The following is a 23,019-nucleotide window of genomic DNA, read 5'->3' on the forward strand; positions in this document are numbered from 1 at the left end:
CCAGGCTTGTTGAAGAAATAGGTATAGCTGCAATTATAGAAAACCAGATCTTACTCTTTTGTGAAAATAGTAGCTAAACCTACCCTGAGAATGAATTTGCTTGTCAAGACTTTTCTTTTTAAATTCCTGTTCTTCATTGTATTTTCCTGTAAGCTGTCTTGTCTAAATTTAGAGCAAAAGTAAATATTGTACATGAGATCTATTTTAACTCATTGTATTCCAGACACCAGTTGCTTTGTGTAGTTTCTGCCTCACATAAGGGACTCAATTTCTTGCTGAAGCCTGTGCCATGTTAAACCATGAATTATTGGATTTTGCTCTAGGAATGGGTAGTATGCCAAATCTGTCCATGCCAACGTCCATGTCTGCGATCACACCATTAGCTCCCATGTCTCTGACCTCCATGACTTCCATTCCTCCTTTGGTTATCTCTGCTCCCCTGGTGCCTTCTGTCAGTACCTCCTCGTTGCCAAATGGATCATCCAGCCTTCTGCAGCCTTTGTCTGTACCTTTCTCCTCAAGTAAGTATATCACAGTCCAGTGCCTGCTCTCAGAATTGTGAATCTTGTTTTCTCTAGGGCTAATTTCAGACAGGAATGTTAACATATGCATGAGAGTTTAAAAAAAACAACAAAAAACCCGACGAAAGAAACAAAAACCCGGCAAAAAAAGCCCCCACATAAAACCCTACAAATGGTTTTTCTCCAAAGTTCACATTTGTTAATTCTGTTCTAACTAGTTAATCATAACAACAAGACACTGATTAGCTTTTCTTAGTTCTATCAAAGTGAATGTTGATTATGAAGCATTTTCTTATACCCAGTTGCTTTACAGTTCTGGGGTTAATTTTTTGTTTCTTGTTGTTCCAGCGCTGCCTCATACTAGTTCTTTAGGCCCCATGACAGGAGGATTTGGTGGTTCCAGTATGCAGAAGGCACAGTCACTAATTGATTTAGGATCTAGCAGGTATGGAAGTTAAGTTTAAACTGGTTGTATCTTACACTTGAATATTATAGCTTCCAAAACTTACGGAGCATTTTTGTTCTCAAAGTACATTTGTTGAAAATTAGTCTATCTAATATGACCTGTCAAGTCTAAAAATAGATTTTGTTTTTATATGCACAGTAAGTGATATTTTCAGTAATTTGACAAAATACCCAAAGTAGGTGAGGAGGTCAGATGAGCAGTGCCAAAACAAAGGGAATGTACCTCATCAATAAATGGAAACAAACCATACTAAGTGGTTATAAAAGCAATATTTATACATTATGTGCTCATGCATTATAGAAGGCACCATGTAATCAGCAGGCATGTAAAAATAGGATTTGTTATCAATATTTATGTGTAAATTTGTTTTATGAATAATAGAAGATCATGAATCTTTATAATCAGCTGCTCTGGCTCACTGATTTTAGAGCTTTGCCATAGACTAAATTGAGGGACTGGGCTTATCTATCCAGTTGGGCATCCAGGGGTGTCTCCCAAGAGATGGTCCTGAGGGCACATCTGCTCCAGCTCTGTTCCATAAGTAACTCAGAGGCTCTTGTGCCTCCCTGCTGCCTGTTCAGGGCATGTGGGTGCATGATCTGGGCTCCTCACACACCAATAGGTTTTTTTGTTAGTTGGGTTTTTTTAATTGGAAAGCTTTCTGTTGCTGGTGCTGTACAAAGGAGCCCTTCTCCAGGGTTATTGTTGGCAGCATTTTCACCATCGTGTTGTCTCATTCTGTGCAGGGGATGTCAATCCAGCATTGTGCTGGAGAGGCTTTGTTTCTTTCAGCATTCTGTATTGCCTTGGATGGCACTTCAAATAGGTTGTTTGTTTTTGTTTTTTTTTTACTTGACAGAGCAGGGGATTACATTAAACAAGGCAGGCTGGATTCAGCTTTCCTGAGTCTATCCGATTTTCTGAGATGGGACAATGAAAATCCTGGGAGTTTAATTGGAAGTTTTATGGGTACATCTAAAGCCTCCATCAGCACTATTCTGCAGAAACTAACTGAGTTGGAAAAGCTCCACTCAGAGTGTCATTGTCATTAATAGAAAGAAAAGGTAGAACTGCAATATGGTGGTTAAAACAACTTTAATCAGATCCATTTTTATTCTCATGGTTATTCATTTACATGCCTCTTAAAGTTACTTAAACAATGACCCAACACTCTTGGGATATTGGAGGTGTTCTCCTGTGGTTTCCTATACTTTTATTTTGCAGTGGTAGAAGGATCAGTTATGTGCATTAGTGCCTGTGGTACCAAAGGAAAAGGATTTTCAATTCAACATGTTGTTTCCTTGCAAATATATCTCTACTTTGACTGTAAAATTCTGTATTTCTGATGTAATTATTTATAGCAAGTTAGCAGAGGTAAAACTTTGTAGAAGTTGTTTCGTGTCACTGGAAGATGCTATGTATCTTCTGTTCCAATGCCTCTTTATTAAGCCAAGTGATTTAGAGTTATTTCTTTATCTCTTTTTCTCTTTTGGTTTTCTTTTCACATTTGGTTGGTTGGTTTGGTTTTCTTTTCTTTGTTTTTGTTCTGTTTTGTTTTGAAATTATATTGCAGTTCAAATTCTTCCTCTAGTGCATCACTAGCTGGGAATTCACCAAAGATTACATCGTCAGACTGGGCAGTTCCTCAGGCCTCCAGATTAAAATACAGACAGAAATTTAACAGTCTCGATAAAAGTATGAGTGGATATTTATCAGGTGAGTATGACTTTTGGTATGGACTGGGAAAACCAAAGTGCTTCCTTCCTCTGAACATCACAGACTGAGGGATGGAATCCCAGCTTGGGATTTGACTTGCATATGAAATAAAAGCTGAAATGTTGGTGTTCAGACATGTGCAGGAGAGAGTGGGTTTCAGCCAGCCAAGAAATGGAAATAACCATCAGTTCATTGACTTGGGCTTTGTGTTAGACCTGGAGAAGCCAAATACACTGGGGATTCCAGCATCTGTAGCAGGGAAGAGGAGAGGCCTGGAGTGGTGGGATCTGACCAGAGGAGCCTGAGAACCACAAGGCTTGGAGTTCACCTCTGTAAAGTCAGCAGGAATTTTTCAAGCATCACTCTTTGGACTGAGACTCTTTCTTATGAAAGTAGGGGACATTCAGCATCATTTTTGTGCCATGTGCTCCTCTATCAGCCAATGCTCAGATACTTGGGCTTTCTCTTTCGGAAGAAAACCGCTTGAGAAAGACGCTGCAGAACTGCAGCCATTGCTTGGAATTTTTCCAAAGTAATTTAAGAATTGATTATTGTTGATTTCCAGTGACATCTATGCTGGGCCACAGCATTATGGTGGCTTCAAAAGACTTTATGCAAATTTAATACAAGAGGAGAGTTTTACAAAAGTTATTTAAAAATGGGATTCCTCTGTGTAATGTAGCGATAGAGAGTGCTGGCCAAGCAGCCAGTAGGTGTAAAGTCAGTGTGTGTGTGTCTTGTGTGTCTTAGTTAGATTTCCCATTTTGAATTAGCACTCTGCCTCAGTTCCCTTGCCTACAGAAGAGAAGGACAGTTCTCTCTTTAAGGGAAAGGGTCTCAGTGCTTTTTATCTTGTTCAGTCAATTTTAGGCTGAAGGTTTCCTTGACCTGCCTAGAAATGTATCTGATTCTTTGCTACCAAGGGAGGCTCTCCAGGTGATAGCTCAAGGTTTAGGCAAAAAATCAGCTGTGCTTTTGTGACAGCTGTGGGGATTACCATAAATACCCATTTTTCACGTCAGCTTTTCTGTTAGGTGCTCTGAGTGGAAAAAGGTACATGAGAACAGTTACATCTTCATTGTGTTCAGGTTATAATGACTGTTGTTAAGCTTGGAAGTAAAACCAACTGATGTAAATGGATTAGATTAATATTAAAAATAAACATGCCCCAGTTGATGACCCATTTTTTGTCTTGTGAATCTTTGAATGAAGTGTTTATTTTAATAAAAGTCTTTTGCACTTTCACTAAGGATTTCAAGCAAGGAATGCCCTTCTGCAATCAAATCTTTCACAGACTCAACTGGCTACTATTTGGTGAGTTTAGTTACTGATTCAATGTCTTTATGATGTTAAGAGAGGAAATGTACTTTATTAAATAAAATATTATAAAGAAACACCACACATCTAAAATCGTAAACAGAAACTGAGCTGCTAGTTAAACTAAGTTTGTTCACTAGTTACATTTCTAAAAGACACCTGGAGATAATTCAGTTTTTCATTCTTTGTGTGTGTTTGGTAAACTTTATATAATAGAAGAAATGCTGGCTTCAATTTCTGATCCAGGGATGCTCTCTCTGAGATGAGGGCTTGTTTCTTTCAAAAGTAGGAGTCTGAAATCTAGGTTGTTAGTTTTAAAGTATAGAGGAAGATTAAAAATCAAGTAACTCTTCAGCTTTTTTGAGTTCTCCTGCAGTTTCCATAAAGATATCTGTATATTACATGTTTGTTAAGTCTTGCCTTTATTGTGCTGATGGAAATGGTGAGAATTGTCTGAAGGCTTGAATGATCTGCTCTGCTAGACGTGGCAGTTTAGGTTGGACCTTCAGACATAACTCAGATGTTGTACGTGAAATTTTGTGGCCCAGCAGAATTCACAACAGCTTTACATCTCCTCTTGAGTTCCCTTTCTTCTTCCTCTATCCTAGGACAGTCATTTGTGTCTTTAGCAGCAAAGCTCAGCTTGTTTGGTTTCATGCTGTGAAGATAAACCTGGAGTCTGGGGCTGTATTGCTCCTCTCTGGAGTGTTGGGTAATAAATCAGGTGTGCAGTGGCTCTTTTCCTGCTGGGTGTGTATCCTGAAGGTGTCAGTACCCAGTGCAAGGAGCTTTGTGAGCCTCTGTTGACAGAAATACCAACCCAGCTGTAATTACTGAAATAATGGTGCTGTTACATGTGAATAGAGCTGGTGTGTGAACATAACAAGGTATCATCATCTCGTGCTTTTGTTTTTCACTGTGGCACGTTTGTGATGGGTTTTTTTGGTGTTAGTTTTGTTGCTTCCTGATTGTTTTTCATTGGGGTTTTTTTACCTGCTTTTTAAATGGATTGTGTTTTTATAAAGCATTTCACTTACGTGCAGTCTAAGGACACATTTCAGCAGTTCTGTCTCTGTAGATAGTTCATTGAGAGGAGCTCCTGCTTTCTTGCATTTCACTGGTTTCACACAGACACACACCTCACCAGCCCACCCAGTTTGTAGGAAACATTTTGTAGGCTAATATGGTCTCCTGCTCCTTAGAGGAGGTAGGTGAGCCTTTTCCTACCCACTGCCAATTACTCTGCACCAGCTCATGTCTTCCCTGCACTGTCAAAGAGACACAAGGAGATAAAAGAATTCTATGCAAAGCTTCCTCTTGTAGAATTTGATGTAATTTGATGTAATGTTTTCTTTGACTTCAAAAAAATAATTGAAAAAGTGGTTTCTAGCATTTTGAGCTGGATGAGAACAATCCTGTATTCACTTTCCTGTTCTTCTATTTGTGATGCAATCAAGCAAGAGATACTTCTTACCATTTCCTGTCCTTTTTTCAGTATTTTGTGGAAATATAAGAGAATTTGGTTTGTTCAGGCTGGAGAAGAGAATGTTTCAGTGAAGCTGAAAAGAAAGCTTTGCCTTAAAGGAGCCTACAAGAAGGGTGGAGAGACTATTTACAAGGGCCTGTAGAGACAGGACAAAGGGAAATGGCTTCAAACTGGAAGAGAGCGGGTTTAGATTGGCTATTAGGGAGGAATTGTTTTACTGTGTAAGGGTGGTGAGGTACTAGAACAGACTGCCTAGAGAAGCTGTGGATGCCCCAGCCCTGGAAGTGTTTATGGTCAGGTTGGATGGGGCTTGGAGCAGCCTGGTTTAGTGGAAGGTGTCCCTGCCCATGTCAGGGGGTTGGAACTAGATGATCTTTAAGGTCCCTTCCAACCCAACCCATTCCATGATTCTGTGATCTGACTTAGAGTACGTGATTAAACCAAATAATCTCTTCCTTCATCAGTTATTTATGTTTTTAACTGTAAGTATTTTTACCAAAACATTCCACAGGAATTGTCAGTTTTAAAAATTGTTTCTCCACAGTGCCTTGTTTCAGCTGTAATTTGTGAATGATTGTGATGTTTGGTTCTAATTGGTGCTGCTGTTGAACCCGTGCAGGTCCCTGGCTGATATAGATGGAGATGGGCAGCTGAAGGCTGATGAGTTTGTGTTGGCCATGCACCTCACAGACATGGCCAAAGCTGGGCAGCCACTGCCCCTCACTCTGCCCCTTGAGCTGGTGCCACCTTCTTTCAGGTAATCACTGATGGCAGTGAAATGTAATATATTTAACACAACTGTGCTATTTCTCTAACAATGGTGGAATGGGTTTTTTTTTCCCTTACAGGAGTGGAAAATATACTGAAAATATAAATGGAACTCTGCCATCTTACCAGCCTGTGCAAGAGGAGGAGCCACAGAAAAAACAACCAGGTAAAAAACAGGGTTAATGTTCTTAATGTATGGGGCTGTTTTTGAAGGGTACTGGAACCTTTAGAAAACAGAAGAAATAATCAATTTCACAGAAAACTTCATTTCAGGAGCTAGATCCCTTTTAACTTGGATAGTAAGAAGGTTGTTAAGTGGATGTAGTCAGCCTGTTACATCTAATAAAATTGAGAAGGCAAGGACAGGGGCTATTTTTAGCTGTAGGAAAGGAAAAGTGTGCTGATTAATAATGTATTCTGGAAAATAAACCCTTCATGGCCAGACACTGCTGTGCAACTGCAAAATTTGTTTCATTTCAGAGTTCCTGGCATTACTGGCCATTCGGAAAGCAAGGAGGTCCAATGTAGTTCAATTCTCTGCAAACTGGAAGCAGTTTGAGCTTACCATAGATTCTGTTACTGACAATGTTACAGGGACACTGCAAGACAGGACTTGCCTCTCTTTTTGAAAGGGTTGGTTGCTGGGGGCCTAAACCATTCCTTTGAGTCTCTTTTTATCCTTGTGTGCAATAATTGAGGTTGATCCTGTTTTGGTGTCTGATAGTTTCAACTCCAGGAACTGTTACAGGGAACACCCTGAAAAACTAAGCTCTTTATCCATGTGTTAATGTTTCCTGCACATTGGAAAACCTTTTTAACAGCAGATAGTCTTCTCCCAGCTTATAAAAGCTGTTTTTATGCTTTCCTCTAGCATTCTTTCATCTTTCATTCTTTAGAGTGAGAGGCTTTCCTGTAACATTCAAGTCATTTTTGTGGTCATTTTAAACTGGAACTTTTTCTTCTTTTATTTTTTTTTCCTCCAGTTGGAATATACTTAGGAAAATTTAGAGGTATTTTTGAACAGAAAAATAATACTTTAAGAAATGGAAGATGCTTACATCATCCGTGACTGAACAACCTGAACTTGCCAAGAAGTATCTATCTTTAGTGGCATAACAGAGGTCCTTGTTTGACAGCAGTGTTTTGCACAGGGCAGAAATAATGACCTTTCCTTATTTTAGTGACATTTGAGGACAAAAGGAAAGCCAACTATGAGAGAGGAAATATGGAGCTGGAAAAACGCCGACAGGTCCTGCTGGAGCAGCAGCAGAGAGAGGCTGAAAGAAAGGCCCAAAAAGAACGGGAAGAACAGGAGCGAAGAGAGAGGGAACGCCAGGAGCAGGAACGGAAGAGACAACTGGAAATGGAAAGGCAGCTGGAGAGACAACGAGAGCTGGAGAGACAAAGGGAAGAAGAAAGGAGGAAAGAAATAGAAAGGCGGGAGGTTGTTTCCTTAACATTACTTTTTAATGCTCTAAGGAATGTGTATGTGCATACAGCATCCAGGGTTTGGTGCTGCCTTTGGTTCTGTCTCCTGGCCTGGCTGATGTCTGCTTGTCTTGGAGAGAGAACACCATTTGTGTCTGTTTTAAATGTTGGTATAGGTTAAAGATTTTCAAATACTTCATAGGACCCATGAGGTTTTCTTGGGCATATTTCTTGCATTTTTGCAAAAATTTGTATTCCAAACAAGACCCTACTGAATTCATAATTGATAGCATTTTGACAGCCAAACTTGAGACAAATTTGCTTCTACTTGGTGTCTCAGTGCATTCATCACACTTCCATATTTTATGTAGTTCTGTGAAATATTCAAAGGAGGTTATGAGCAGTATCTGTCAATGTAGTGTTTTATGGGCAATATTCCAAGCTGCAGAGGCTTTCTGAATTATGAAGCTTTTTTCATCCAGAGTCAGGAGTGTAGCACGAAGAATCTTGTAGGATCATTTTCTGCATTCTTTGATGCTGAAGTGTATAAGAGCACTTTAGAGAAGACATTATGTTGTCTTGCTGTTGGGCTGTTTAGAAATAGAGCACATTATGTTAAATCAAGGTCTCTGAGTTCTGCTTCTCCACTTTAATTTAAGATAATGTAACTTTTCCTCAGGCAGCAAAGCAGGAGCTCGAGCGCCAGCGACGACTGGAGTGGGAGAGAATCCGTCGCCAAGAACTTCTTAATCAGCGTAACAGGGAACAAGAAGAAATTGTCAAGTTGACCTCTAAAAAGAAGAGCCTTAACCTTGAATTAGAAGCCCTGGTAAGAAAAGAATTTCACCTCATATGCTGAAATACAGTGTTTTAAATTATACAAATATTAATACCTGCGTTAATGGCCCACCAGGAGTTCCACTCTGTTTTGGATGAGGAATCTAAAGCAGGTATTTTGGGTTGTTTTAGAGAACTGGTTGTGAACTAACCTGCCCACAGGCTTAGCAAAGGGATTTTTGCCATATGTGGTGCACTCTGTCTCTGCTTTCTTTCCAGACTGGCAAACATCAACAGATCTCAGGCAGGTTGCAGGATATTCGTAGCAAAAAGCAAATGCGAAAAACTGAGCTGGAGGCTTTGGATAGGAAATATGACCAAGGAATCATGGAAGTCAAGCAACTACAGCAACAGCTTGAGGTGTGTAACTTTGTTATGCTTATGGTTTTCTTTTACCATGTCCTGTGTTTCCCTAATGCTGCTGATAATGCACCCCCATAGGGAGTCAGTTGGATTGCAGTGCAGAGAGGAAATAGGCAAGACTGTCAGCATTGCAGAGGCTTTTAGTTTCGTGTGTGGTGTTAAACAAATGATTGTATGTACTAAAATGAGCTGAGAGTTAAATAACAGTTGTGAAAACCTCAGGTATTCTTTTGTGGACTGATAATAGAAACTTCTCTTTAATTTTGAATTCTTCTATGGCTCCAGACTCAGATTTTTTTGAGGAATGTTGGCCTGTGTTCAGACCAAGTTGGTGTTTAGGTTGAATTACCTGACTGCTCTTTTATCTTTTTTTTTTTTGTTTGTTTGTTTTCTATTTGAGTAACAAGGCATTAATTATTTCTTATCACTTGACTACCAAAAATTATCCTCTGCTGTATTTTTATTTTATGCTTCTGGGAAACTTCTTTTCATGTTGTTACTGTTTTATGTTAGGCTTGGGGCAGTCACATTAAATGGTGTTGTAATAATATTTACACTTTATAGCATGTTTGTTAAATATTTTTCCAGCTGTTTTAATGGTTTGGGGTCAAAAGCTTTCAATTGTAATATTATTTCTATTAAGAGTATAAAAGTAATTTTTTCTTTATTTAGTAGTGATAACTTGCATCCCTGTTTCATTAACATGAGTTGAAGGTATGTTTGAAAAGTCACTCAGTTTTACTTAATGATTCATAAACAATATTAAAAATTTGTTATGTTCTCTTTATCATCTACAGGATTATCAGAATAAACTAATCTATTTGGTTCCTGAAAAGCAGTTGTTAAATGAAAGAATTAAAAATGCTCAGCTTGAAAACACTCAGAGTAAGTGCCTGCACATGAGTTCTGTTCTTGATTGCCTTACTGATTTCTCATCCCTTGTAATCAAGGCTGAAGGGTACAGAGAGTAACACCTACACTTCCACACCTTCACAGTTAGTGCCATTGTCTCATCTGCATTCCATTATCTCCTTTATGTTCCAAATAAGGGGCAAACAAACACATTTTGGCAAGAAAGCACAGATTTTGCTTAAAACTTTATTTATTCAGACTATATAGCTCACAGATACTATTACAATTTGTCTTTTTTTTTGGTAGTCTAAACTCAAATGAGTTCATTTATATAAAGTTTACATTGGTTTAACTTCAAATTACACTGGAAGTCTCCTTCTAGAGAAACTTGGCATGAATTCATCTGATATTAAAAAAAACCCAAACAACTAGCAAGTTATTCTGTATGTATTGCATGGAACGCCTGTGTGCCTTAGGTCAGTGCTGGGGATATTTCTTCCTTGTGCTGTTTATGAATAGAAAGGTAAATCAAAGAATTTTTGTGAGGAAGGAGGTTCAGATTGTGTATATAATAGGAAAATAACAAACAATGATTAAAAACTGGGAAAAAAACCCCAGAAACACTTGTAGAATTGCTTGTCTTTCCTTATGCAGGTACAGGAGTCAATTCAGTGCACAAGAAGTCCCAAGAAAAGGAAGAAATATGCCAAAGACTTAAGGAACAACTAGATGCCCTTGAGAAGGAAACTGCTTCTAAACTTGCTGAAATGGATGAATTTAACAGTCAGCTTAAGGTACTTGCATTATCTAAATATCCTACACTTGTAAGCACTGTATTTTATTTCTTCATCCAGTCATAAAGATTGGTGCCACTTTCACCAGGCTTCCAGAAAGTTTTCCCCAACTTTAGTGTCAAATAAGAATTATCAAAAGTCTTGGAGTAAATAATACAATAAAAATTTAAACCTTATGCTAATGTACTAAAATATGAGTGTCTTACTAACTATTGCTTTGCATGACTCAACTATTGTTCACTCTCACCTTTTGCCTTCTAGAACTCATTTTGATTTAGAATTAAAACTTTTCAGGCCTGTGCACATTCTGTTCTTACAGTATGAGGTCACATTTGCTGCTATTTTTGAATTGTGTACTGAACACTTGACTTTTATTGATAGACCTGCATAGTTTCACCGTACACTGTGCAAGGTCTGGTAGCAGATTTGGGTGTGATCCTAAAAGTAAGCATAGGCCACTTATTTGTTAATGTTCATTAATTTGTTGAAAGCTAAGAGTTTTTGACCATTGGCTCTGAATTTTTGTTTCTGAGGCAACTCTTGGCCTGCCTAGAAACTTAGGCAGCTCTCACAGGGTAGCACACATCCATTTAACTTTGCCACCTTACTCCAAGTGGCACTGGTGAGAACTTTTTCCTTAAGTCATGGATTGATGCTGGACCAGCACGAGGGCTCTGCACTCTCCAATAAAATAAAAAGCCACAAAAATTTGTAAATGTGAAAGGTATTTATTTTCTTTTTAGAAGTGACTTTGTGCAATGGGCATTTTCAGTTATTTGTTTATTGCATGGCTTGCTGTGTTCAGTGGCTGCATCCACAGTTCAGTCTTCCCTAAAATATGTTTTTCAAAATACAGTGCAAAGATTAATTGGCTTTTTATCTACCTTATCTTACAGTGTGAGAATATGGATGATTCTGTTCTTCAGTGCCTTTTGTCTCTGCTAAGCTGTCTCAACAACCTCTTCCTCTTACTTAAGGTTATTTTCTAATCTTTGGCTTTTTTGGTTTTTAATTATTTCGCAATTTTTCTCTGCTTACCCTTTCTGTTTGGATGTACAACTTCTATTAAATACATTTTCCCCAATGAAAATCAATAGGCTGTTTTTCTTTCTGCTAGCTTTTACATCCTCTTGAAGGCTTAACATCCTTACCTGCTTAGAAATCCAAACTGCAGAATACTAAGAGCAAAATACTGATTTTAATTTCTTAATGGACTGTTCTCTAAGTCTTTTCACACAAACATTTTTCCTGTTAGTTAAGGTAGTGTGAACCAATAAAGTAGTCTCAGATGGAAATGTCTTCTACCACATTTCCATCTCTTGCCCTGTACCTGTATTCATCCATCCTAAGCTGTGAGTCAGGTTTTTGAGTTCTTGTCCAAGTTTAAAAGTCTAGAAGTAGCATCAGAGTGCAGAATATGGTATGGCAAACACAATGCTGTCAAACCTCCAGATTAACCCAGTACTAAAATCTACTTGCTGTCTTCCGACTCTGCTTTTGTCTCCTGAGGTCAGAAATACTTTTAGAATAATTCATGAGGGGGAAAAAAAAAGACAAACAAAGCAGAATTACCTAACTGAGCTTTTCATTTTGCTTTGCATGAGGGTTTTTCTGTCCTTAAAGATATGAGGGTTTTTCTAATGTAAGTTTGCTTCCATAGTGCTCCTGAGTTCTGGGCAAAACAAGAAGGAAAATATTCCCAGCTGAATATATTTGAGAAAAAATTGTAGTCAATTGGTTGATCTAGTTTGTTGCTACAGAGACTTGCAGTGACACAGCAATCTTCTTATCTTGCCTTTGTCATATAAATTGCACCATATCTCTTAAGCAACATGATTATTGGTAGAGGTGCATACTGTAGTGGGAATGATTCATTCTTAATTGCTTTATTTGTATTTATGAGATCAGATACAAAAAGTCAGGGTTTACCTGTTGCATTGCTCAATGTGTATCAGCAGGATTCCTAAAAAAAAAGACTGAAGTGTCTTAGAGATGTTTGCAACATAGGGAAGTACAATCTAAAGTAATTTTATTATTGTTGATTTTTTTTGCTCTGTAAATTTAATTATCCAAAAGATTCATGCTGATTTTTTGCTTGCAAAAAAAGATTGTTATCAGAGGGAGGTGGAATAGGAATTGAAGGATGTGTTCAAAAAGGAAAAGACTAAAAATGAGAAGTTTACAAGTACAGGAAAAGTCCAATCAGAGTTAAGTGTCTTTAAGCTGTGGTTTCGTACAGTGGCTAGACTGATGGGTATATTTATGAAATTTTTCTGGTTTAGACTTGGGACTGATCACTCAGGAAGCATCAAGGGTGAGCAGCCTCTACTGCAGGATGTTTTCTCAGGTTATGGTACAGTGTTAGCTTTCAGCTGAAGTCTTCCTCCTTGTAGTTACCTAAAATACAATTCACTGCCTTCAGTAATGTGTTTGAACACTCAGTTTTGTATCTCCCCCTCTTCTGTGTCGTATTTGGCATTTCCAGCAGGTGTAGGACTGGAAGGGCTCTTTGAAAGTCCAAATTACATCACTGACTTTGCAAACCTGCCATCTCCTTTTATACTTCCGTTGATTTGACTTTCTTTGCAGTGACCTCCAAGGACTATTAATAACTTAATACTATTTTGGCCATTTGTATTAAAACTTGGTTGAAAAAGCATTAAATGCCTGGATGCTTTTCTCAAAGATGGCTTTATTCCCATTTTTATATTCCATTGTTCCCTCCCTAGGACCTTAGGGAAAGTTACAGCACACAGCAATTAGCCTTGGAGCAGCTCCACAGGATCAAACAGGACAAAATAAGAGAGGTACAAAAAAGAAGAGCTGAACTTGCACAGAAGAAGCGACTGGAAGATGAAGCTGCAAGGTAACCATGGCTGAGTGTATCAGTGCTGCAGTTCTTAAAATAAAATAATAAAAGCTGTTGTGACTTTTAAGATAAGATCTGTGATTTTAATGCAAAAATACATCCTGTTGGTTGCCTTAGAGGAAGCATTTTATGTGGAGTACCACTCATGTAAGAGGGTTTGAATTTGAGAGTTTCAATGATTTATATTTGATTTGACTAAAGCAACAGGGCTAATGACCTTGTAGTGTGAGTGATTCATGGGCTTTGCTCATGACAGCGTTTTTCTGTGTGTGATGAAGTTTCATAACATTTGTGACAGTCTGTTTGAGAGAACCATGGGCCATATGTGTGGTGATAGCCTGTGCATTTTTGGTTGGACACAGCTGTGTGATAGACAAACAGCATCACTGCACAGCCCTTACTGGATCCTGCCATGTACTTGGAAACACTAAAATATCCATCAGAGGAGTGGATGTCCCACAGGAAATGGATGAAAAGGTCTTACCTAGACATTTTTAAGAGGATGGCCCAAAGGGTTAGGTCCTCTCTCTTCAGAAGAAAGGTCTTGACAGCTAAAATATTGTGTTGAATTGGATACTAACTTCTTTAGACAGCTGAGGCACAGGATAACATCAGAATAGTTATGGAGAATACAGTCAGGTTTCCAGATCCTGTCTGCTACAGTGTAGTCCTGGCAGGGATAAGCACACTGGATAGATTGCAACTGCTGATGGCAAAAATACCAATACTGCCAAGATCAGTATGCAAAAGCTATTTTTATCTATGTACCTGAGTGAAATTAATCTCTTTGGCAGTCATTGTTTCCAGTCAGGAGATTTGGATACCGCCTTGCTGGAGAGCTTAAATCCAGCTTGGTTCAATTATCAGATCAGTTCTTGCTCATCAGGATGCAGGTGGACAGAAGTGCTCGTGAAGGCACTGCACAGGTGATAGATGAAAATACAAGAATTTTAATCCATTTGTTATTTTTATGTGGAATACACTGGCACCCATGTTAAGCTATCACCTGTGGCAGAGCTGATGACCCTGAGAGCAGAGTGATCAATGTCATAAACTCAGTTTTGCTGGCAGGTGTCACTGACTACTGTAGGAACACAATCTCATTCGTTCTTATTTTGATGTTCTCTTACCTCTCTCATTCCTTTCTTCCAGGAAAGCCAAACGGGAGAAGGAGAACCGATGGCAGGAAAATATCCGAAGGGAAGAGGAAGAGAAGAAGAAGCGATTGGAGGAAGAACGAATGCAGGAAAAAGTCCAGGAAAAGCTCAAGGCTGAAGAAGCAGCTGCCCTGATGAGAGAAAGGGAAAACAAACAACAGCTTCTTGCAGAGGAGGAGAAAAATAGACAAGCCGCAGTCTTGAGGGAGATGGAACAACAAAGGCAGAGGCAACTGGAAGAAGATAAAAGAAAGCAAGAACAAATAGCAAAAGAAGCTGAAGAGAGGCGCAAGCAGAACGAGGAAGTAAAAAAGATAAAAGAAGCAACCAACTCTCAAGAGGTGGAGAAACACACTTCTAAAATAAACATAAATGAAAAGTTTGCAGATCTGTTGAAGCCAACAGAGGGGAAAAGTCTTAAGCCACCCTGGAAAAATGAAGGTAAATCTCAAAATCGTTAAGACTTTTGGACTTTTACTTTCCTGAGTGTTATTTCACTCTTCAGGTGTACTATTATTGATGTGACTCCATTGCAGACTTCTTGCCTAAGATACAATTTAAAAGCCAGCAATGTTTCATGTCTTTTTTCAGTTACAAATGATCTTAAGAACTTAAGTTACTTCTATCAGTGTTCAGCACATGTGACTCTGGTGACAAATCTTCCAGTGATCATGGTCAACAAAGAGCAGTTGCTGGGGATAGTAATATTTTAGGTTTTTCCTAGAGTTTGCACTTTCTTTCCTTAAAATAGAATGCTAAAATGGAGAGGGGGTTGTTCATTGATGGGCAGGTAACTCTCAGAAAAGTGATTTATTAACAGTGAAATGTAGTTTATTTTTCCATTACTCAATGCCTCAGATGAACAAAACAAAGAACTGGATGACTTGACCTAACTCTAGTTGTGGGATTTGGTTAAAGAGACCTTTAACAATATGTTCACTAAAGGCACATTTGATTTCATCCTTCATTAGTTCTTGTCAGTTTTTATTAGCCACTTTCCTCACTGAGTTCAGCAAAAATCAAATTAGAACAGGACTGAAAGATTTGCACACCTCAGCTAAACCTTGTAAAGCATTTCGTGTTTGCAGCACCAGTCGCTGACTTGGAGAACAGAGATGCAAAGAAAATAGAAATCGTGATATTTTGCTATTACAAGTTTCTAAATAAAATCTTCACACATGCTGCTCAACACTTATTGTTGCAACAGTAGGATCTTTTCAACCTGGAACATTATAGTAGTGTTAAATGAGGCTTTATTAAAACACTGGCTTAGCCAGAGCAGTGTGGCAAGGAAAGAGGAGAAGATAAAAATGCCATTTTTAATGTCTAGCAGATGTCCCTGCCTGTGGCAGGGGGTTGGAACTAAATGACCTTTAAGGTCCCTTCCAGCCCAACCCATTCTATGTTTTTGTGATTTTTTTCACTGCAGAACTCAGTGCATTTTGTTGTCTCAGTTACATTTCCATGATTGGTGTGTTAAACTGATGCCCTGGTGATCTCCTGATACCTGCTTAATGTCTGCGGAATAACTGATATTCCTACCAGTTGTTAAGAATGATGGAGCTCTAACTGAGTGTTTGTCTCCCAGCTGTGTCAGAGTGGTAACTGGTTTTCTTACCTTCCAGGCAATGCAGTTGGTGCTGCAGAGTCAAGGAATTCCATTGCCTTGGTAAATTACAGAGCTTTGTATCCATTTGAGGCAAGGAACCACGATGAGATGAGCTTTAATACTGGAGATGTAATTCAGGTAAGATTTGCTGTTCACACTTAACTTGCAAAAATTAACTCTTTTCTTGAGCCTTGAGATGCACAAAGTCTTAAGGGTCAAAAGCATTGCGTTGATGTTTTTTAAGGTTTACTCAAAATTAAATTGGATTGCTGCTTTCTTTATTTTTTTAAAACAGGTGAAATTGGGATTAGTTCAGCCAAAATATTTCTCTGAGTTTTACACATCCTAGATATGCTGACAATCTCTTTGACTATAAGAACAGTGAATGCTAAACATAAACTTTCTAAAATTAGTAAATCAGAATTAGTGTAAAGTTGTTGCAGTTCATTACACACATACAAGTTGGCTTCTGAGTGTTTGCTTGAAATACGAGTATGGTAAATAGAGACATGTATTATTTATTGATGGCATTAGAATTAAGATCAAATTAGTTATTTAACAAGTAGTGTGAAAGGTTATTTTGAATCTTAATACTATTTTCCAGTGTATTCTTAAGAGATTTCTGCCTGTCTGAGCAACCTGGTCTAGTACAAGGTGTCCCTGCCCCTGGCAGAGGGCATGAAACCCAGTGATCTTTAAGATCCCTTTCAACCCAAATCATGCTGTGAATCTGTGATTCTCTCTCTGAGTGGTCTTTTATCAACCTTCTCTCACACAGACAGAGTAATTTATTCTGTGGCCATTTATAGTAGCACTTTGCTGAATTTGCTGTCTGTAATATTACACCAAGACCATAAGATTGGAAGTGCCTCATGGCATCTCAGTTGAAATCTGTGTTATTTCATGTATATTAGTTATTAGCACTTGTTTGAAAGTCTTTGCCTGCAGGTGAATGTGTGAAAACTGATTTACAACTGTGGTAATGCAGTTTCTAATGTAAAAGTATGTGTGGTTCCTCCTCATTCAGACTGTAAGTGATAGAAGTAGGTGATAAGGAAGAATTTATAAAGCAATGTGGTACAAAATATTAAAACACTTGACTAAATTAGCTTTCAGCTTGACAGTGTTAAAGCATTTATTTGCATTTTCCTACCAATGAACCATGGAAGAGGAAACAAGAGAAGTAGGTTTTGCTTTGACTTCCCTCTCAACTGTAATTGTATCATTTAACTACTGATAACTGATTTCAGAAATAGGCTAACAGCTGCCACCTCCTCCTCTTGCATCCCAAACCCCAGCTAAGCTAACCAGCTGATATTATTTGATGGGCTGCTAATTTTTAGCCAATTTTCATTAACTAGCTAATTTGCAGCATAATGGAAGTTTCACTTGCTGTGAATGTTTAAGGATGCTCTATACTTAATCGCATAGTAAATAACAGAATTTTTGGATGTGTTTTGGACAAGTCAGCTGACAGAGTTAATTATATCTGTGAGCAGAACAGCAGCAGTTGTTTCCTGCTCTGCTGGGCTCACCAGCCCCTGCCTCCTTGCTGCACATTCAGCAGAATCCAGCACAATGTACTGGCATTTTTGGCAGGACCCAGTGCCTCAGAGGCACTACATGATCCCCATGTCTGGGGCCTGTTTGAAGGGGTGCAGAGTCCCTGAGGTCTGTCTGTACCTGTGTCTGAAACCAGGGCAGCTGCATCATCACAGGGCAAAATCAGCTCAGTTCTGCCAGGGCAGAGTGAAAATGCTGATCCTGGTGTGGGCACTGCCCCTGTTCAGGTCAGAGAGCCAGCAGGTGCTGACACACCAGGTACCCTGCTGTTTCATGCGGTTAATTCTGGTTTTTTTGTGTTTCTCTTCTTGTCCATAGGTTGATGAAAAAACTGTGGGAGAGCCTGGTTGGCTTTATGGGAGTTTTCAAGGACATTTTGGTTGGTTTCCGTGCAATTATGTAGAAAAAATACCAGAAGGAGAAAAAGCTTTATCTCCTAAGAAAGCCTTACTTCCTCCTACAGTATCTTTATCTACTACCTCAGCTGCTTCAGAGTGAGTTGTTATGTTTGTGTTTAAATTGCTTTTTCTAAATTTAGCTAGCACATAATGTGCTGGATAGTTTCACTTGGTGCTTGTTTTTAAAGTATAAAGGCAGAAGAACCTTCTTAGAAGTCTTAACTTGAAAAATTTCAGTATTTGATAGTCTGCTTTACATTGTATAGAATATCAGTTTTATAGATGTTAAAAAAAAGTTCTCTGCTTAAGGTACTTTCTAAATAAAAGTTGTAATTTGATAAATATGCCTTGTGTTCAATTCGCAGACCACTTTCACCAAGTAAATCTGCCGAAGAATCTGATTATCAAAACATCCCCTTTTCCAGCCTGAATGTTAACACAGCCTGGCAGCAGAAATCAGCTTTTACTCGCACTGTGTCCCCTGGATCTGTTTCACCCATTCATGGACAGGTACTTTGTGCAGAACTTGCTGCATTTCAGATTCATGTTAATGAAAATGATTTAAAGAAAAACACAGAACACCACACAGTTTTGCTAATGCTGGGTTCACTGAACAGGCTGAAGGACAAAGATTATTTAAATATTCTACAAGTGTGTATTGACATAATTCCATATATTTCCAGGGACCACTGAGCAAGAGGACTCGTCTTTCATCGTTCTAAAATCATTTTCACCTATAATTAGACACAGAAGATATTTCTAACAAATAAGAAACGGAGTTGCATGCATGCATTGATGTAAACAAAGTTATTCACCCATCACTTAGGAATGAAGCTGCTTAAACTTCAGAAAAAGTGTTTGTGTTTAACAACTGAAGCAGTTTGGGGCAGTGTTGTCAACCACCATCACTTTGTCTTACAGGGGCAGCCTGTAGAAAACCTAAAAGCACAAGCACTTTGCTCTTGGACTGCAAAAAAAGATAACCACTTGAATTTTTCCAAGAATGACATCATCACTGTCCTAGAGCAGCAGGAGAACTGGTGGTTTGGAGAGGTACATGGAGGAAGGGGTTGGTTTCCAAAGTCCTATGTCAAGCTCTTACCTGGGAGTGAAACCAAGAAAGAGGAGTAAGTGTGACTTTTCCTGTTGTTTTATTCTGCAGTTTGCAAAAAGAGGTGGTTTTGAGTGCAAAGTTCTTGCAGTGCTTTAGTGTGCAGAACATAAATGCCATTTAGAATTTACACTGTGTCATTTTAGGCTTTTATTATTTCATTGTGGCAAGCCAAGTAATGTTGGGCACACTGCTGTTTAACTGTAGACAGTCTTGCTAGGCTGAGTGCTGTGAAATATCAGTGGTGTTTGATTATTCATCAAGTGCCAGACTTTTTGTTCATTACCAAGTCTCCTCTCTTGCAGTGCAGTTGTATTCTGCCTCTAAAGGTGTCAATTTTTAAGTCACCTGAAAGTAACTGTAAGCTCTGCACAGAGCAGTGGTGTGTTTTTCTTCACTTGAAAAGATCATTATGCCTGTTCTAATGCTCCAGGGCAGCTGTTCAGGTAAAGTCTGGTTACTGCTGGGATGGCTGCACCACTGTGTGTAAATTGTTCTGTTCATGCATTCTGCTAAAACTTCTTAGAAATTCTTTAGAATAAGAGAATTTTGTCAAAATCTTTAATTTACTTCTTTTGAATAACATAATTTGTGAATGTATCTCTCCCCTTTTATCACATGATTTTTTTTTTTAAGTGGTATGCTCTTGGGTGCCATAAAAATATTAAATACCAGTAATACTTGGCACTGTTTGATATTCAGGGAAGTCTTTGCAGTTAATTCAGAGTCAGTATCAGCTCTGATATAACAAAGTTATCTTAGTCTCATGTGAATTGTGAGATTTGCTCTTGATCAGCCTCTTGGTAACACAGAGTTGGGGCTTTTTTTCCTTCTTTTTGCAGACCAGAAGCTATTTATGCAGCTGTAAACAAAAGGCCTAATACCCAGAGTTACCCAGCAGGAGAGGGTAAGACAGCATGAAAAATGCAAACTAATGCTACAGTCTGGTTCTGCATAGTGACTTGTAAATATAGTTCAGTTTGTGAGGAGTTTCTGAGCAGCACTTTGAGTGCTTGTCCAAAAGACACAGTGCAAACGTTCAGCTGTTGATACGAGAGTTCTAAAATAGGAACTCAAGGTTGAGCATAGGCAGAGGTTCTGTTATTAAGACTTCTGCTCGAGCATGAATATATTTCTGAAAATGCATAAGCAGAGTTCTCTTCCTGCTGTTCTCTACTGTGTTATGGTGCTCTGTAAAGATTTTAAAGATTAAAGATTTTTAATCTCCTGAATGTGGATCATTCTCCTACAATCAGCAAGAAGTAGAGTAAACAAATATTCCTGGAGAAAAAGTCTAATGTATCTCCATACTTCCCTGGTTATACTTTAATTGCACCTGTGTATTTTTCATTACAAAGTTGTGTACCTGTAAGGGTAAATGGGATTACAGTCAAACAGGTAGACAGGTCACTTCACAGACTTGTGAAGGTATGATCCCTGTTGTGAGCACACTGGAGAATGCTGGTATCCCTTTATCTGCATCTGGTGTTCCTCTGTGGCCATTGGAAGCTGTTCTCTGCGCTGTGTGCTCTCTGCACAGAGTACATCGCCCTCTACCCGTACTCGAGCTCCGAGCCCGGTGACCTGACGTTCGTGGAAGGTGAGGAGATCCTGGTGACCCAGAAGGAAGGGGAGTGGTGGACCGGGAGCATCGATAACAGAACTGGAATCTTCCCCTCCAATTACGTCAGGCCAAAAGATCCAGACGTGAGTTCACGTTGTGAGAATTCACACATGGTATTTTCTATCAGTTTTATTCCGTTGGCACCCAGCTCTTAGACAGGGATTTTGAGCAGAGGTAAAGTGCTTGACAGAAAAGAAAATCCTTAGCTTGAGTGCTAAATCAGAGCTGTAGCCAGTGTCACACTGCCCCTCTCTCTCTGTACAGGATGGGGTTGTGTTGAATACGAGTTTAAAGTTAAAATCTCCATGTACTTTTAGTGTAAACTGTACTGATTTTATTGCACATTAAAGGTGGTTGTTGTTTTGTCTTTGTAGGCTTCTAGCTATGCTGGCAAAACTGGAACAATTAATAAGAAACCCGGTAAGTGTGTGATAACCTTTTAACATTTAAGGCTGTTTCTTAAGTAACCCTGAGCACTTGGGTTCCTTGCAGTGTTTTAATGGTGGCTGATGTTCTTAGCTGCAAGTTGTGTACCAGGATATTTCTGTGGATGCAGCTCTTACTGCAGTGAAAAAAGAACAAATGCAATTACTATTTCCTTTCCAGAAATTGCTCAGGTTACTACTGCCTATGCTGCATCAGGAGCTGAACAGCTCAGTCTCGCTCCAGGACAGCTGATACTTATTCTGAAGAAAAATGCCAGTGGATGGTGGCAAGGAGAGTTGCAGGTAGAGATTCAAGGAGAAATAATTGTGACTTCATGAGTAGCAAGGAGGCGCTCTCAGGTTTAATTCAAAAAACAACTAAGTATGGAGTTATATAAAAGCTGGTCAGAAAGTTATTTTCATCTTACATAAACCAAAGGGGAAGAAAAGCTGTGTGGTGGATTTTTTTTGTTTGTTAGATTGGTTGGTTGGCTTTTTTAAACATTGGGTTGCTGGGGGTTTTATGGGTTTTTTTAGAGTCGATTTTCTTGGTCACATAAAATAGTAAAACTGTTGATTAACATGTGGAAGGAGGAAGAGAGAAGTTGACAGTTATTTAATTGGTTAGGGTTTAATTGGTGAAACATTAAAGTTATTCTAATGAAAGAACAGGTGGGTTTGGAAGCTGCAGTTGGAAACTTGTTTAATGCAAAGTGCTCTTCCCACTTCTCTCCCTTCCCCACCTAGATTTAAGAAGAATGTCCTGTAAAAGTGCCCTTGGCCTCATTAGAGACCCTGTAAATGATGTATAGGTGAAATAGTCAGAGAATGAATTTTCAGCCCTACAATTGAGTTATACTCTGAAATCTCACTTTAAAAATTTGGATGAACATTTTAGGGTGCAGCTTTATCTGAATCGCATTGTCTTGTGCTTTAGTCAGATTTTTATCTTTGGAGATTAATTTAGTAGCTGTTTAGAAGGCTGACTTCTTGTCTTTTGTTGGCAAAATTCTGTGACGTATTTGTGGCATTTTTTTCCAATCTATGGACTATTCGGTTTTTCAGTTGTGTAATAACCATTATAAACATTTACAGGCAAGAGGGAAAAAGAGACAGAAGGGATGGTTCCCTGCCAGCCATGTGAAGCTGCTGGGTCCAAGCAGTGAAAGAACCACTTCAGCTGCTCCCTCAGGTGAAAAAAAAACCAAAACCCCAGACTTTGTATTTCTTTCAGAATCTTATGTAACTATTTCAGTTGTTCATGTATCTGTGAGGGTGAGCATCCATCTTCTGGGCTTTTTAATTTTGGTGGTTGCTCTAAAGCATACTCTTCTCATCTGGAAACTCCATGTTTCCAAGTGCTAGCAAAAATCTTAGAGAGCGCTAGCAAACATTGGCAAACCATGTGGAATTACATGCACTGCTCCTTACAAAGAGGGAGACTAAGCAAATTTTCAGGTTATTTCTAGGTTTTTCTATTTGAATGGTCGGGTACAAATGAGGTTATTTCACAGAAAAGGAGATTTTTTGCTTCTGTGTGCTTAAATTATGCTGTTCTCCACAGCTATGAGTTGCTTATACAACAATTTCCTGGGTTTTACTGGACAAAACTTCCCTGTAACTAAAGCAGCAACCCATGATTAGCGAATGCACGTTTTCCTCTTTCTCTTCCACATTTTCCTCACAAATGTCTGCAATAAGATAATCAAGCTCAC

At 38.8% G+C, this 23,019-nt stretch overlaps 1 protein-coding gene across 4 annotated transcripts in view; it reads left to right on the top strand.

The window, feature by feature from the left end:
- The window catches only part of ITSN2 (intersectin 2), an 81,646-nt gene that overhangs the window by 35,376 nt on the left and 23,251 nt on the right, over positions 1–23,019 (top strand). For 3 of the 4 annotated variants that reach the window (XR_010743160.1, XM_066314701.1, XM_066314704.1), the window contains exons 6-27: positions 324–521; positions 870–966; positions 2,561–2,703; positions 3,954–4,017; positions 6,126–6,263; positions 6,355–6,440; positions 7,456–7,718; positions 8,382–8,531; positions 8,759–8,899; positions 9,700–9,787; positions 10,409–10,548; positions 13,278–13,414; positions 14,570–15,015; positions 16,200–16,321; positions 18,065–18,240; positions 18,510–18,654; positions 19,066–19,271; positions 20,098–20,162; positions 20,796–20,962; positions 21,254–21,299; positions 21,486–21,607; positions 22,400–22,496. Coding sequence is in view for 3 of the 4 variants with exons in the window: in XM_066314701.1 (XP_066170798.1) it covers positions 324–521; positions 870–966; positions 2,561–2,703; positions 3,954–4,017; positions 6,126–6,263; positions 6,355–6,440; positions 7,456–7,718; positions 8,382–8,531; positions 8,759–8,899; positions 9,700–9,787; positions 10,409–10,548; positions 13,278–13,414; positions 14,570–15,015; positions 16,200–16,321; positions 18,065–18,240; positions 18,510–18,654; positions 19,066–19,271; positions 20,098–20,162; positions 20,796–20,962; positions 21,254–21,299; positions 21,486–21,607; positions 22,400–22,496 (3,237 nt within the window). In the remaining variant the exon portion in view is untranslated. The remainder of the gene's footprint in view (positions 1–323; positions 522–869; positions 967–2,560; positions 2,704–3,953; positions 4,018–6,125; positions 6,264–6,354; positions 6,441–7,455; positions 7,719–8,381; positions 8,532–8,758; positions 8,900–9,699; positions 9,788–10,408; positions 10,549–13,277; positions 13,415–14,569; positions 15,016–16,199; positions 16,322–18,064; positions 18,241–18,509; positions 18,655–19,065; positions 19,272–20,097; positions 20,163–20,795; positions 20,963–21,253; positions 21,300–21,485; positions 21,608–22,399; positions 22,497–23,019) is intronic. The other variant, XM_066314702.1, reaches the window with a different exon arrangement.

The sequence above is a fragment of the Sylvia atricapilla genome, chromosome 3, assembly GCF_009819655.1.
Source record: "Sylvia atricapilla isolate bSylAtr1 chromosome 3, bSylAtr1.pri, whole genome shotgun sequence".
Classification (NCBI taxonomy): Eukaryota; Metazoa; Chordata; class Aves; order Passeriformes; family Sylviidae; genus Sylvia; species Sylvia atricapilla.